The 15,967-nt window shown below is 39.7% G+C and overlaps 1 protein-coding gene across 2 annotated transcripts in view; it reads right to left on the bottom strand.

The window, feature by feature from the left end:
* COL4A2 (collagen type IV alpha 2 chain) overlaps positions 1-15,967 on the bottom strand; it is a 141,010-nt gene that overhangs the window by 19,849 nt on the left and 105,194 nt on the right. For both annotated transcript variants that reach the window (XM_039714218.1, XM_039714217.1), the window contains exons 21-30: positions 15,346-15,438; positions 14,871-15,037; positions 11,906-11,978; positions 11,711-11,817; positions 10,435-10,636; positions 9,622-9,681; positions 8,641-8,703; positions 4,120-4,227; positions 2,736-2,957; positions 422-583 (exon numbers count right to left, since the gene is read on the bottom strand). In XM_039714218.1, the coding sequence (XP_039570152.1) occupies positions 422-583; positions 2,736-2,957; positions 4,120-4,227; positions 8,641-8,703; positions 9,622-9,681; positions 10,435-10,636; positions 11,711-11,817; positions 11,906-11,978; positions 14,871-15,037; positions 15,346-15,438 (1,257 nt within the window). The remainder of the gene's footprint in view (positions 1-421; positions 584-2,735; positions 2,958-4,119; positions 4,228-8,640; positions 8,704-9,621; positions 9,682-10,434; positions 10,637-11,710; positions 11,818-11,905; positions 11,979-14,870; positions 15,038-15,345; positions 15,439-15,967) is intronic.

Genomic DNA, 15,967 nt, shown 5'->3' with positions numbered 1-15,967 from the left:
TACAAGGTACCTCAAGAGGGAGAAAACTGCTGTCCTACCAACTTCATATTGAAGGGGGGAAATTAGGATTTTTTCATCAAAGAATTGCAGAAATGATTGTAAAGATAAAGTAGCTCATCAACATGAACCAGCCTCGCTATCAGTTTGGTTCCACACCCACTTGCAACAGGACCTTCCCCTCCTCTTTAATTTGAGAACTAAGCCCCTTTTCCATAAGCCTACACTCATTTGTTGGCTTCCTTTTTCCAGTCTGCCAGCAGCCAGCTCTGACCTGACTTAGTAGGTGGCTACAGAAAGAAAAGCAGCAGCTCTGCCTGTGAAGATCATCCCCAAACTTGACTGTCTGCTGTGGAAACCTTACAGTTGCCCTGCCACAGAGGAATGTGACAAGAGGAATGACAGGGCTGCGTTACTTCCTCACCGAGAGGTCCTTGGGAGCCAGGGCCACCATCTGGCCCACGGTTTCCTGGTGGACCTGGGAATCCATGCGTTCCTGGTGTTCCTGGTAATCCCATCAAACCAGGGAGACCTTGTGGTCCAGGATCTCCCTTGGGACCTGGCAATCCTGGGCTACCATCAGCTCCTAAAAAACCAAAATTATGCATTAGAGAGCATCATATGTACAGAACATGTTTATGTATTTCTTCTGTGTACCCCCTAGGCTTCCAGGGTGTGTTTTTCCTTTGAAAATTCAGTGAGAACAGAACAAAAAAATTAAAGGACTGGTCTTTAGATTTAAAATAATTACCAGCAATTATTGATGTTACCAGCAATTATCTCAATATTTGCATCAGTTAGGTTGATTGACTCTTTCAAATGAATGGTAACGATTTGGCACCATGTAGATATACATGCATGTCTCTTTTCAGTTTTAATCCAAATATTTCTATTTTAATCCCAATAATTCTGTTATTCCTGATCTCCCTGTCACATATATCTTAGTAAAAACTGAATCAAGCAGCTGACTGAACCACTGAAATAATGCTGTGCATTTTTTTTCTAAAATTTGATGTGCAGGCAAAGTAACATTTAAGACAGATGGTAGGATGTGTGTTATTGTTTAGAAATTTTCATGTAAGGTTGTTACAAGGCATTTCTGTAAGACTGATACAAATTCCTAAGCAAAAAGACTCAAATTTCGACTTCATGCACAGGTAGAAATATTATGACTCTACCATAAACAAGTAAAGAGGGTTTTAAGTTTTAGAAGATAATGCCTGCTTTTCATTCAGCTTGGAGAAGCAGCAGCATACAAATAGTACATGGCTTTTAAAATCCAGGTTAAGTAGATCTCCTTCTCTTTCTTCAGGTTTTACATCAGTGTAGGTCCATTGGCTTGACTGTAGTCAAATGAGCTTTATAACTGTGGTCACTTAAAGTGGGTTTTCTCAACAACAGCACACAGGCTTTAGTTTGCTATTCTGAGTGAAGTAGCAAAGGTGGTATAAAGGAATCCTTAGTAATTTAACGTAAAATTAAAAAAATCATACTTGTAGAAAAATTCACATGCTATCTAGAGCCATTCTGTCAGAACTGTAAAATAAATCAAGAACAGACAAACTAGTAATGCTTTGATTTTCACAGTATTTTTAACTAGTGAAAACTTAGTTCTACAAAAATGTCACACCATATTTTTTGTTTTCAAACAAAATTTGATTTCATCCCCTTTTCAGAGGTGTTAGTGATGTTTTCTGTCTTTTCTCAAACTTGTTAAGGGCCACAGAGCTGCTTTCATCCTTTTCCTTCACTCTGGGGCTCTACCTCTAGTGAAACCAGCTCTCCTCACATCAAATCACTCTGAGAAGATGATGCTCTTCTTTATTTAATTTAATAAAAAATCAGGAGAAAGATATCTAAAACTAGTTCCTGTGATAAACCTTGCTTCGAGCTAGTCATACAATTACTACTCTTTTCTCAGTTCCACACAGGAGAAGGGGGTAATCAGAAGTCCTAAATTTAATTATGGGTCCAAATGCAATTGAAACTGTGTATCAGGGTATGATAAATTCCCACATGTGCTTTTGAAATCCCTTCACAGAGTTCAGAGAGTGAAAAAATCAGATTTTGTTGAGAAACTCTATTTTCTGCAGGGATTTTAGGGTGTTTTTTATGGCCTGTGAAATAACAAACTAAAATGAACAACCTGAAGTTATGAATAAGTATATAATATTATCTTTTTCTTATTTGTAAGTGCCCAAAGACTGACAAGGTAAGATAGCTTATTAGTGGTTACCTAACTCTATGTCCTCTTAGCTAGAATTTACAAATTCAGCACTACTGGAATGTGCTGATCAGCAAAGCTATCAGCAATACCCAGACATTTTTGGTGTGGGAAAAAAATCTCAGTATTATTGCTGTATGTAAGTGAAAAGTCAGGATAATAGCGACACCACCATTCCCTTAAATCCAGTGAAAAAACTAGCAGTACATCTGAAAGTGACAAAGACGAGCAAAGTCTGGTTCTCTGCTATCCTCCTGTAGATGATTTCATGTAGACCAGTGTGAAGGACAGCTGAACATAAGCAATGGATCTCCAGAAAGTGTTCAGAGGAGCCAGGCATGTTGGCAACAGCTGACACAGAAGTGGAAAGAATGGGAGATCATCAGGCACTGGGAATTGATAGTGGTCATCAGTACCTCTGATGCATGCTAACATGGTCTCTTCCTACTCTCCCATCCCTACAATTTGTATGACACTCCTAAGCAAAATGTTCTTTATTAGAAGAAGCTGTTACCTCTAATTCCTGGTACTCCTTGGTCTCCTGGTGCACCTTTCAGCCCTGGGAAGCCAGGGAGGCCGACATCCCCTCGGGACCCTGCTGCTGCTCCAAACACGTCACCAGGAAGGCCCTTTGGTCCTGGTGCTCCTGGAGCTCCAGATTTTCCTGTAAGGCCTGGGTGTCCCTGCAGTCCAGGCAGCCCATTTGGGCCTCTGTCTCCCCTGGGTCCAGTAAAACCTATAAATAAAACAGGGAGTAGGCATCACAGAGTTCACTACAAATGCTGGAGTTCAAATCCTAGATATACCAACATGACGTCCCCATCACCACAAATGACAAGGTAAAGGCTTCTTGTGGACTGGAAAACTGGAGCTGGACTGAAAGTTAAGCCCAAGCATTGGTGAAAGATAGCACGGAAAACTGCAGGGGATTGCTCCCTGTGGCCTGAGCCATATGGGAGCCCTAATTTAGCACTCTGTGGAGCTTATCAGGGGAGACAGAGGTTCGTGGTCCTGCCCCATGCTGCACAGAGCCATGTTGTGTGATGCATCCCTTGATGCATCAGGATGCACCAGGACATGCACCAGCTCTTCTTTTGCTTTCTCTGTTGCTACTGTAGAGATTGTAGATGAGTCCAGAGAATGCTGTTAGGTCATGTGCTACTTGAGGGCAAAGCACCACCTGGCACTGGATTTGGGAAATTTTGCAGCACTTCAGAATCTGCGAGGACTTAGGACTTTGATAAATCAGATCTCTCAAAAAAAATTCCAGAGAGCCCATAAATTAAGTTGCATCAATGGCTTCTGTAATGGGGTACAGAAAAAAACCCCAAACAACTCATTACCTATTTCTCTGACCAAATAAATTTGGTCAGCCATAGGGAAGTGGTAGTTTCTGGAAGTAATTCCTGGACTGATTGATGATTTGTGAACATACATGCCCACTGCAGCTTACATGTGCACGCCACTGAATGAATCACATGTGCAGTGGCACACACACAGGCTCATTTATACTAATGCAGAAAATAATTAAATGGAAGTACTAATACTATTATTTTCTTCCTTTCTTCATCATCATTATGAGTGAAATGTACTTGGAATCTCAAATATCTTCTTATTGAATTTCTTTATAAGAATTTAATTAATTTTTACCATCACATTTATAATTTTGAACAACAAAGCAGATTGTAAAAGGTTGGCATCTATGAAATTTTTCATTATTATGGAAGTTGCAAGAAATACTTCTGGATTTCAAAAGTAATATTTTTGTCTAATGGCTTATTGATTCAATGTAGAAGGGAAGATAAGTGAAAATGTACCTAGAATCAAGTATATGTGTTTATGTGACTTCAGTGAAAAGGTCAAATGTATATAAAGAATGACCAATTATTCCAAGATACCTGGAGGACCTGGGAATCCTTCCCGACCTGGATCACCTCGTGTACCATTTAGCCCTGGGAAACCCATTGGACCTGGATCACCAGGGAATCCTCTTGCACCTTTTGCACCTAAATTATATAGAAGAAAGTACAAAAGTGTGATCAGAACAAACAAAACAGAAATGTTCATATAATGTAAAAAAAGGTAGCAGTAACTGTCGTCATGATGTGTTTCTGGATGCAAAGATGAAACCTTTAAAAAATAATGGGGCTATACAGTAGCTCTTTAGAAGTATTCAAGATCCCAAAACATGGACCAAAAATCTAGCTTAAGTGCTTTTACAAACATGGATTAACCTGACTTAAAGACTAATGATAGGGTAAAGATAATTAGTTTCACTTTTGGAGCTTTTCAGTATTTTGTAAATTAAGGCTTTTAGATTAAGGTCAAAAAGCAATGTCAAAAAAGAATGTTCACAGAAATGGGCACAGATGCTGTAGGAGGAGAAAAATTTTCCCTTCCATGCTCAGCTGGTCACAGAACAAGAGCAGACTGGCTTAGATAACCAAGAAGCAGAAATGTAAGGCTAAAGGTTAGATCTAATAATCCCTCAAAATGAATACAAATTAACTAGCCTACTTACTATATTTGTAACATTACAGGTCTAGAGATTTCCTAGTAAAAGAAAGGATGTGCCCTGAAAAAAAAAAAAAAGTATGTGCCAGTTCTTCAGGCACTGACCTCTTGTTCATACTGATTTTTCTCCTGACAGCTAAAATGATACCTCTTTTCCTTGTGATACAGTATTTGACATTTCAGTAAGGGCAAATATTACTGGTTTTTAACATCTCAAAACCTGCTAGCATTTTGTAGGATTCCTTTGTTATGTTTCAAAAATTATATATTTTTTTCCATGCAATAGTTTTATTACATGAGTCTCGTTAATGCACTGTATTACAAGACCAAGATTTTTGGTAAAGTTCTTTGAAAATAATTCCTGGGGAATGCTTTGTTCTACTATGCTCCCCAGCACTTTGAACTTCATAAGATCCCAGCTCAGGCTTGAAGATCAACAACATGCTTTAACATTTAAAATGTTGTTGCTTAGCATCACCATGAATTACAACTCATTTATTCATTACTGAAAGCAAGTTTCTCTCCATCCTTACCTATGACAAACCAAGGGAAATCTCACTTGGATTTTGATACTTTCTTCCACTTTAGTTTTCTGAAATTTATATTATTTAACCATGATTATTTGTAGTCTTAAATATCATTTGTGAAGGGGAGCAGGAAACATTTAAAAAAATGAGAAATAAGGTGCACATGCAGCCAATGCAGTGTGCACAGTATTTCACTGTGCTGTACAGGACTCTTCAGTGCTGTACAGGACTATTTTTTCTCTCCCTTATATAAAAAGTAACTTCTCAGAAAGAAATCAAAAGGAAAATCTTAGGCTTTCAGGTCTCAGTGAAAAACTCCCATGTGCCTCTTACCCAAATGGCATCTAGGTCTTGTTTCCCATCTGCAATAACTGGCTTTCATTAATTCTGTTCATATTGAACTAATTAAAAAGCCATGTGAAAGAAAGAAGGTGCAGAGGGAGAATACATCCACTGCTTACCACATATTTCAGTAAGTCAATACGTGATGTTAGCTGGTGATAACATGTTGTACCAAACAACAGAGCAAAAAAAAGTTTTTATTTTGGCAGTGTAATGTTTGGTTTGAAAATATTTTAGTTGTTTGAGACAGAAAACAGCTAAAAATTTTTATTCAACAGCAGTTGTGTAGACCTTGGGACTCCTGAATAGCCAAGAATGTTTGTGTGTGTTGCCAGGAATTTCAAAGGAACACAAGGACATGAGGGTGGCAGCCTATAAAGACAACTCCTTGCTTGATACACCGTATGCCAGTAGCACCTAGGACTCCAAGAGACTTGATTGTCTGCAGAGGAGCTCCATGCTGGCTGGACAGAAGGTGGGAAATCTTGTGGACAAACCACATCACTCTAAGCAGACAATGGAAATGGAGTAAAGGAGGTGTTGGTGCTCTTGTGTTGGTCTGATGAATGTGGGCTGGAATGATGCTCCAGACAACTTAATTGAAACAACTATGGCAAAAGGAAGCAGTGAAAATGTGTTCTTTTCCTCCCAGGCCTCTGATTCCAGAACTGCCTCTGGAACTGATTGAAAGGCAGCAACGAACAAAGTTCTGCACTGGGCTCTGCAAGGGGCCCTTCCCAGGTTTTGGAGAGAGAGGATGAAAAACAAGTCTTAAAAAAACAAGTCTTAAAATTACTAAAGCATGTAAGCTAGCAAAGGCAGAGAAAGATCTGTTAAAGAGCTAACCAAGAATACAAAATGTAAAACACATGAAACAGCATCACTTGTGTTACAGCAGTCTTACAGCTGGGAGTGAAATCTGACTGTACTCACTGAAAGAAAAACCTTCAAGCTCATATGAATGAAAGAATAAACAAATCATATTCAGAAAAAAACTACAAATATTGCAAAGAAAACAAGAAGAAGTCATGATCCTAGCAACAAACTTAGGCACTAGGACTAAGGGAACACAGATAATCTTTCAACAGAGATAAAATTTTTCCTTTTAAGATGCATTAATCTGTGATAAATCAATTAATCAATCCATGTATGAAACCTTGTGCTGAAAAAAAAAGCTTGCCCTTAAAATTTATACTCCAGACCATGATCCTAGCAACAAACTTGGGCACTAAGACTAAGGAAACACAGATAATCTTTCAACAGAGATAAAATTTTTCCTTTTAAGATGCATTAATCTGTGATAAATCAATTAATCAATCCATGTATGAAACCTTGTGCTGAAAAAAGAGAGCTTGCCCTTAAAATTTATATGCCAGATCTCTAAACTTGGCTAAAGCACAGGGGCACAGAAACACATGCATCAAGAATCTCCCAAAATCTGAAGGACCCAGCTACATTTTTTGTCAGTGTCTTTACAGCTGGTGATGAGAAGGATTTATTGAAAAACAGTTTTATTGCTCAGGCTGGGAGTACATAAGTTTATAGGAACTATCAGTGCTGGTCAGACACTCTCTCTTCAAGGTCAGTCATTATGACCACCCAGCACACCCTGCCCATGAGTCTCAATTCCATCTCACACAGTCCCTCAGGCTCTGTCCTCACCTCCTCTTCCTCTTGGAAGGAGATGTGTCACTGTTGAGTCAGGAACAGGGGTGAAAGCTTGCCCTTAAAATTTATACTCCAGATCTCTAAACTTGGCTAAAGCAGAGGGGGCACAGAAACATATTCATCAAGAATTTTACATCTCCCAAAATCTGAAGGACCCAGCTACATTTTTTGTCAGTGTCTTTACAGCTGGTGATGAGAAGGATTTATTGAAAAACAGTTTTATTGCTTAGGCTGGGAGTACATAAGTTTATAGGAACTATCAGTGCTGGTCAGACACTCTCTCTTCAAGGTCAGTCATTATGACCACCCAGCACACCCTGCCCATGAGTCTCAATTCCATCTCACACAGTCCCTCAGGCTCTGTCCTCACCTCCTCTTCCTCTTGGAAGGAGATGTGTCACTGTTGAGTCAGGAACAGGGGTGAGGTGACATAGAGACTCTAGGTCTCTTCAGAAGGCTAATCCGAGTTTATTACAAATCCCTTCTTTCATACACTGTTCTGATACGGGTGGACCTGATTGGTCATTTAATGAACACCCCGTCACACCATCTGCAAGGTTGTTTTAATTCTTTCTCTCAGCCTTCTCAAAACTCCCCAGAACAATTCCTGGGAAAGTTTACCTGGCTTCTCTCTCTCTGACTAAACTGTCACATTCACAGGTCCCCCTTTTTGTTTAAAGGAGAAGGGGGCATTTATAATCCCCTTCAGGGCCCTTTGCAGGAAGGAGAACAAACACAGCTCAGTGGTGGGGAAGCCTCAGTGGTGGGGAGGCCCAGGATGACCAGATGGCCCCTGTGGGCTAGGAGGGACCAGCTCTGCAAGGCAGGTGTGCGTGGCTACAGACAGAACGGCCGTGTTGTGTCAGACAGCCTGGCCCAGACACCGAGCAGCACCACAGACTTTGGGCTCACACTTACTGAAGGCACTCTGTATGTAACTTGAAGAGCAACAGTGAGAAGGATCTTTCACAGTCCTCCATCAAAATCCTTTATCACCTTGCTCTCAGAGGACAGGATTTGCCTTGTGAGGTGTGCAATCAGCTCTGAGAGCTCAGTACACTCCCTAGCACCAAACCTGTAGACTCTGTATACTCTTACTTGCATGTGGAGGAGGGCAAAGGGGCTGTCCTTCCTGCCTTCTGCTTCCTGGCTGACACTCATTAGCAAAGGCAGGCTTAGTTCAGGAGTGGTGAAGTGATCTGGGCTGCACACTGCTTAGATCTCTCTGCAGGGTCAGGTTAATGCTGTGTTCCCATGTAATTTCTAAAACTTGCTGTCTGCTAAAGCTCATTTATAACTGATATGGCAAGATACCCTTCAAATGCAGCGTATGTGGGAAACCCAAAATGGGTAAAGGTAAAACATTACCTGTGGCTCCTGGCACTCCTGGTTTTCCTTGGGATCCCTTTGGTGGCCTTACACAGCCTGCACCTGCAAACAAAAACTTGAGTTAGTCACCCTATACGTGCTCCTATACTGTCTCTCCATGTCTCTGGGCCTGCAGTTAACACAATTTCATTAAAACAGGTGAAGAAAATTAACAAGAAAAGTCCTAATTTGAAAATAAATTTTATTCTTCATTGAAAAAAAAAAATTGGCTATGTGTGGCATTTTCAGGGGAGCACTCAAGCTGATCTCCACCCCAAGAGCTGCTCTTCTGCCTGTTTTACAGGGGTTATGGTGGCAGGTCCAGCTGGACCAGCATGGAAGGGTAGTCCAGCCTATTGTATTTTTCAGAATAATAGAAATGCTTTGTTTCCCTATGTGTGGTTTATACCCATGACACAATCAAGTTAATTTTTGTAAAAATCAGAAGGTTTTTTGTTATATGTCACATTGCACTGAAAATCTTCACTCAAAGTTCTTCTAAAAAGGTTGCTGAATTTTTCTCAGGCACCTAATTTCTGGTACTGTTTTCATAGATTGCACAGTAATCATACAATAAACACTCAGGAGTGATGAAATAAAGAACCTCTGAACTGTAGAGCCCACATTGCACTGAAAATCTTCACTCAAAATTCTTCTTCAAAAAAAGTTGCTGAATTTTTCTTGGGCACCTAATTTCTAGTACTGTTTTCATAGATTGCACAGTAATTGTACAATAAACACTCAGGAGTGATGAAATAAAGAATCTCTGAACTGTAGAGCCAAAAGTGCAATAATTTTAGAAAATGTTAAATTTGATTAATTTAGTTTAGAGCTACATAGAGCATATGCATAGTTATTTGTGACCTAAAGTTAAAATATTTTACAACCAAGAGCATCCAAAGCAGTCATCAGAAGAAAGTATCAACCCATAAAAGGAGCATAATACTAAAAAGATATTCAAGCCATCTGTATGTACAGTACCTGACCATATTGGTTCAGTTGCATCCCCTCTAGGAAAGTCTTCAATGACCTGCCCACAGTCTGTGAGCAAAGAATTAGAAAACACAGTTATTATCTAAAAGAGAAAAATTGCAAAAAGATAAAAATGTTCTCAATTCTAACAAAAATGCCTATAAAACCAGCAAATACTGTATTCTCTTATCTACTGTGCACACATACCACACAAATTATTTGCTGTAACTAACTGAACATTATCCACACATTGATTAGATCCAGGCCTAAAACCCATCCTGTCCATGTTAGGAGGCTGTCCCATGCACTGTGTAAGGTTGACATGTGCTTGCTTTAGCTTGAATATTCTGCCAGACTTCTCCAAGTGGAGGAATAAAGCTCTGAGCTTGAGCTCTTCTGAAAGTAGCCCTGGAATTGCTACACTTGGAAGGGACTTGAAAAGCTGCAGAAACACTATGAGGAGCTCTGAAGGGTGGAAACATGATTTTCTCTGGTCAATTAAAAGATTATGTTGGATGGGAAAAATGAGAGAAAACCACCTGTGGGATTTCCAATTGCAGGACATTGCTCCATTGGCTCCAACTGCTTGAAACCTGAAAAATGTTACTTGCTGGCACTAACACATTAATTCATGTTATTTCAAAACCTGACATGAAACTACTGGGAATTCTGAAGTATCTCCTTTTTTAAGGTTTCTGGACAATACCAGCATTTCCTTTTACCCCACATAACTCCCACCAAACTATCCCTTTTCAACCGTGTGCACACAGCTCCGTGCTGATCTCCCATGGCTCTCATGTAGGACAGAGTGGTGTCTCTTACCTAGTTGGCCAGGCTCTCCTGGCAGCCCAGGCAGACCTGGAGATCCTGGGCTTCCAGCTTGCCCTTGGTCACCTGGAGGACCCCGGAAGCCTTTTGGACCAGGAAATCCTTCACCTGGCAGGCCTGCTTCTCCTGGAAAGCCCTTTGGGCCTAATTCACCTGGATAACCAGGATCACCAGGGAAACCTCTGATAGTATCACCCTGTGGGAAGTGAAGGGAGGTGGTCACTCCTGGCTTTGCTGAGAAACAACTCAAACAGTTGCTCTCATGAACAACATCTTATAGGCAGTAATTTCTCAAGTGTTGCATCCCAGCTCTTCAAATCAACATTGAAAATAAAGTATTTTTGAAATAACCTGACTTTAATGTAGAGCACATGGCAGTAAGGGCATGAGAGAAGTGTTCCTTGAGGGAACATTCCCCTAAAAATGCTGGCCCTTGAAAAGCACTTGGGCAATATGAATCAGTGTTATGGAGGGGCTGCTGGTCCTTCCTGAAAAGCTCTAAGTTGATTTCGGGAGACAAAATGCATTGCTAGAGATGTTCCATTGTGGCATTTACTTCTGAGAGAAGCTGACATAAAAATGCACCCAAAAGATTTTTTCTCTGTCTGCACTCCCAGTGATATTTCTACACTACTGAATCAATATTTTACAAACATCATTAGAGAATGCTTTTCTATCTTCAGAAGCAGTACCATCTTCACTGTTAGGAAAAGTACTGTAGTCTAGAGTGCCTAGTATAGATCTTGCCTATCTTCAAATATGAGTGTCCCAGTGCTTCGAAACATCATTTATGATGGGCCACAGGAATTCTTCTTGCAAGGTATTTAATTTTGGCTATAGAAGGAAGTTAGAAAATTAACGAAGACTACATGTCTAATTTCTAGATAGCTACAGTTAGTTAGGTGAGTTGCTATCAAGCAATATGATGACACAATGTACATTTTAAGAACATAAAATTGTAGTAAATTTTGCTTTTCTTCAACACAGTTGTACCAAAGCTATTGAAATTCAGTCACAAAGAATCTCAGACTATACTAGAAGGAGTCACAAATAAACCATACACTACCACTTGTTTAAGTAAAATGGAAGTAAAAGTGATTTTTCTAAAAACCTTGAGAGCAAACCTGATGCTTAATTTATCAATAACCAGCAAACCCAGTCTAGTTTTGCATCATTATCTGTGAAAGAAGGACAGGCTGGTGATCATAACTCCTCAGAATGAAGTGCATTAGTAACTGGGTCTGGTGTATTTGCTGTATTTGTTGCTTACTGGAAGGCCAGGCTGTCCTGGTAAACCATCTAATCCATCTCTGCCTGGGAAACCATCTTCACCTCTGATTCCAGGCAGCCCAGGATCTCCTCGTATTCCTTTGGTACCTAAAGAAGACATTCCATTGTGAGACCAATTTTTCATTAATACTACAAATAATAGAAAAAATATAGGTGATATGAATTTTCACTCTACCTTTTGTAGTTATGTGTAAAGAGTCTCCTTTTTCTCCTTTCCGTCCAGGAAATCCAGCTGGACCCAAAAATCCCTGTGGTTACATACATTAAAAAAAAACCAAAACAGATCAGAACTGCTTAAGAAATAAATATCAAGATTTGAATTTCTACTGTCCCGCTTAAAAAAAAAAAGCCTCCTTGGATTTTACTGCTTTCCTGTTACTTTCTGTGAATAATTTCCTCTAATAATCCCATTCTTGCGCAGAACCTTTATTAATATGTTATAACTAGGACCAAGGTCTCTATGGCATGGTAGAGGAGATCTGCATGAGGATGGATTGGGACACCTGTGGCTTTCCATGAGCTAGAGTCTTGCAGCTGACTGCAGGACTGCTCTGGAGTTCTGCAGGATTGCTGCTGCAGAACTGCACTGGAGAAAACATTGTGAATTAACATTGTGAGTTAGCTACTAAAGAAAATGCCCCAAGCAACTCTTTGCTACCTTGGAAAAAACATTAGTGTTCTACTGATGTGCAATTCCTGCCATGCACCACTCCCAGGGCAGCTGGCAGTGGATTGTGATTCACAGCACTGTTCTGGGGCTGAAAAGCAGCACCACCTTCATTTACCAGACAAGAACTTGGGCACAGGGGGATTAAGTGATAAAATCACTTAATCAGATCACAGACCTGTGGGAAGGCTTTGGTTAGAAGGGAAGGCTGGAGGTCTCTGGCCCAGCCCAGCACTTGGAGATAGAGCAGGTTGCCCAGGGCCTTGCCTAGCCATGCACTGGAAATTTCCAAGGAGTGAAACCTTCCCTCTTGCAAAGACAAACTGTGGTGAGCTAAAGACCAGTCCCTGGCATTCTTGCTTCCTTAGCACAACACTGAAACCTCCTCCTGAACAGCCCATCTAAAAGTGAAATTTCTAGCTGTTGGCCAAGAGCCTGGCAATCACAGAGCCAAATCCATATCCATGGTAGCTGCCAAGGCCCAGAGGTTATGGAGCCATTTACTAGTGATTGTTTTATACCAATTAGCTTTAGTTCTGAATAATTACACTCACGCTTACTAAAATATAAGCTGTGCATGTCAGGCTTTCCTCAGCCAACTCTTATGGAATTCCAGGGCAGACACTGAATGAAAGGGATGTACCTGATAAAATTTTTTTTTTGTTTAAAATACTACTGTGCCAGGTATTATTTAAAAGTGTGTCTTTGGCTCCACTGTATTTTATTTACATTCTGGGTGAAAAAGCATGTAAAAAAAACTGCATCTCAGCTGCAGGTCATCACACCAATGCAGGTTTCCACTTCTGTTAGTCAAAAGAGTGAGATTAGTTTTGATTATAAGCATTCTGCTTTATCTGGAATATATTTGAAAACTGTATTTTAATGTGGCTGAAGACAATCTGTACTCCATGGTAAAGTCATTGGTTTTGGACACTGATTTTTTTCAGGCCAAAAGAAATCTCAAGAATTTAAAATAATGCTGAATTACTGCATTAACACTGCACTAATAGCATGATCTTCACATTGCTATTTTTTTTTTTCTCTCAAGATTTTGTTGTTATGTATAATACAATTTAGGTCAGAGGTATTTTCAAAATATTTAAATATTTTACAGCTGATTCTAATTTCTCTTCCTCCACAGAAAAAAAAATCCCTTTGCTTGGGATAAAACTTCATTTTCATTAAACTGGCATAGAGTTCATCAAGCTTAATTGTATTTATCATCCACAAATGTAGCTTGTTGAACATACTTAAAGAATTATGGAGTGATTTTTGCCCCAGAATATGGACCAAGAATATATTAGCTACATTGTTTTACTTTTTGAATTTGCTGTGCTATGTCTGTACATGTTTATACTTCTCTCTGTTCTACAGTAACTTAAATTCTGGGATGAAGAATCTCAAAAGCAAAATAGCCTCGTAGAAATTAAAGTTTTAATCAAAGTATCAATATAACATTTCTGGAAATATTTCTGTCAATTTTTTGTGACTTTTAGAAACTATAGATTTTTATTTAAGTATTTTGAATTTTTGAAAAAAATCTAACTTTTCTGCTTTTTCAAATACAGCCATAATAAAGCCAAAGTTTAATGTATTACATTTTAATTCTAAAAAATGCCAAACTTTAGATAATTGTGAGTGAGCTTGGTTTTTTTGATGTTCAGAAGAGCCTAAAGTACTTACTGAAAACATATTTGCTCTGACATCTTTGGACTTTACAATGGTAGTGATAGGAAAAGAGGAATGGTTTTAAACTGAAAGACAGCAGGTTTAGACTAGATATTAGGAAGAAATTCTTTAATGTAAGGGTGGTGGGGCACTGAAGCAGGTACACAGACCCAGAAGAGTTGTGGATACCCCAGCCCTGGAAATGTTCTATTCCAAGAACACTTGGATGGGGAGCAACCTGGTCTAGTGGAGGATGTTCCATCCCAGGGCAGGGGTTTGTAACTGGGTGATCTTAAGCCCTTCCAACCAAATAGCATTCCACAATTTTTTGATAGACAAAATCAGCTTTTGGGTCAGCATTACAAAGGATTTATTCTAAAATCTTGAGAGATGTGATGGACTGAAGCCAGTTCTGCCCGTGAGGAGCCATGATGCAGTCAGCACACCACATAGTACAGCACCTCTGTGTATCATCAACACACAAGCTGTTATGCGCTCTTTCCTCAGTGTTATTGAACAGTGTTTTTTAGAAAGTATATACAGTAAACAAGAACCTTACATTTTATCAGGTTAACATGTGCCTTCTGTAATTTGTGGGAAGGAAGGAACGAAGTGGCGGAAGGAAGTGGTAGAAGGAAATGGCAGAAGAAAGTAGCAGAAAGAAGGAAGTGGCAGAAGGAAGAGAAAATACTTTTCATCATTTTTCCATGGAGAATAGCTTGAGGTTTTGGAATTTTTTCATATAAAACTGGAATATAATACTAGCACATATAAAACTAAGCAATAAGAAACCCAACTATCTCACTTTTGCTCCAGGGTAGCCAGGAAGACCATGTGGTCCTTGATCACCAGGTTCCCCTTTCCTTCCAGGCTGGCCAGGGGTTCCTGGAAAGCCAGGAGGGCCACGGGGGCCAGTAGAGCCTCTTCTGAGTTCCTCACCCAAAAGGCATCTAGTGCAATCCCCTTCTTCACCTAAGGAAAAAATTGGAATGAGAAGAAAGAAAGAAAGCTCTATCAACAACAAATAGATGTGGAGCTGTATCCATCTTATATATAGACTTGAGAATATTTGAGTAGTTTCTCAAATACTTGAGAAAATGACTCCTTTTTTTTTCCCCCCCAACAAGAATCCAACACAACGTTTCTTTGTCTTGTTAGCCCCAAATCAAATTCATCAGTCCTCATGCATGTCATAGTTCAGTAAATCCAGACTGAACACACTGGGGCTTTACATAATGCATAACAGCAGATAATCTATTGAGTTATCTGTTATAGCCTACCTTTAGGTCCTTTTTGTCCTCTTGGCCCGGGGAAACCTTGCGTACCAAATCTACCTGGTGTTCCCTCTCGTCCTTTTAATCCAAAGAGAGGACCTAGAAGTTTAATTTAATAAAAATATAAATTAATCTACTGTAGATTTACTCTTTTTCTCTTTCATTCCTATTTCTTAGAGCTGCAACACATTTTCCCGTTTCCCCTAATGTCAATTCCTGTCTAACCCAGCCTGCTGTGATGTATTCCCTTCTCCCTTCCTCTCTCCATTTTCTGTCAGCTTCTCACACTCATTCTCACTAACTTCCATCTGTTGTGTAGACAATTCTCACCATTCTTTGCTCTCTGCAACACTGAATTCCTCCTCTCAGCCCAACCTACTCTTCATTAGCACAAATACCCTGCTCTGGATCAGCTCCTGCACATCCTTTTCTCCATCCTTTCAAATGTTGCCAGGACTGTCTGAAAATCACACAAACCTTTTCTTCACTGATGAGTGTACACGACTTCTCTGTGTGTCCTCCCCACCTCTCATTTAATTTTCATTTCATTTCATTTCATTTCATTTCATTTCATTTCATTTCATTTCATTTCATTTCATTTCATTTCATTCTGTCAATGTCTCACTTT

Source organism: Passer montanus, unplaced genomic scaffold, assembly GCF_014805655.1.
Source record: "Passer montanus isolate IOZ18808 unplaced genomic scaffold, ASM1480565v1 scaffold3, whole genome shotgun sequence".
Classification (NCBI taxonomy): Eukaryota; Metazoa; Chordata; class Aves; order Passeriformes; family Passeridae; genus Passer; species Passer montanus.
This window is presented reverse-complemented; position numbering and strand designations above follow the sequence as displayed.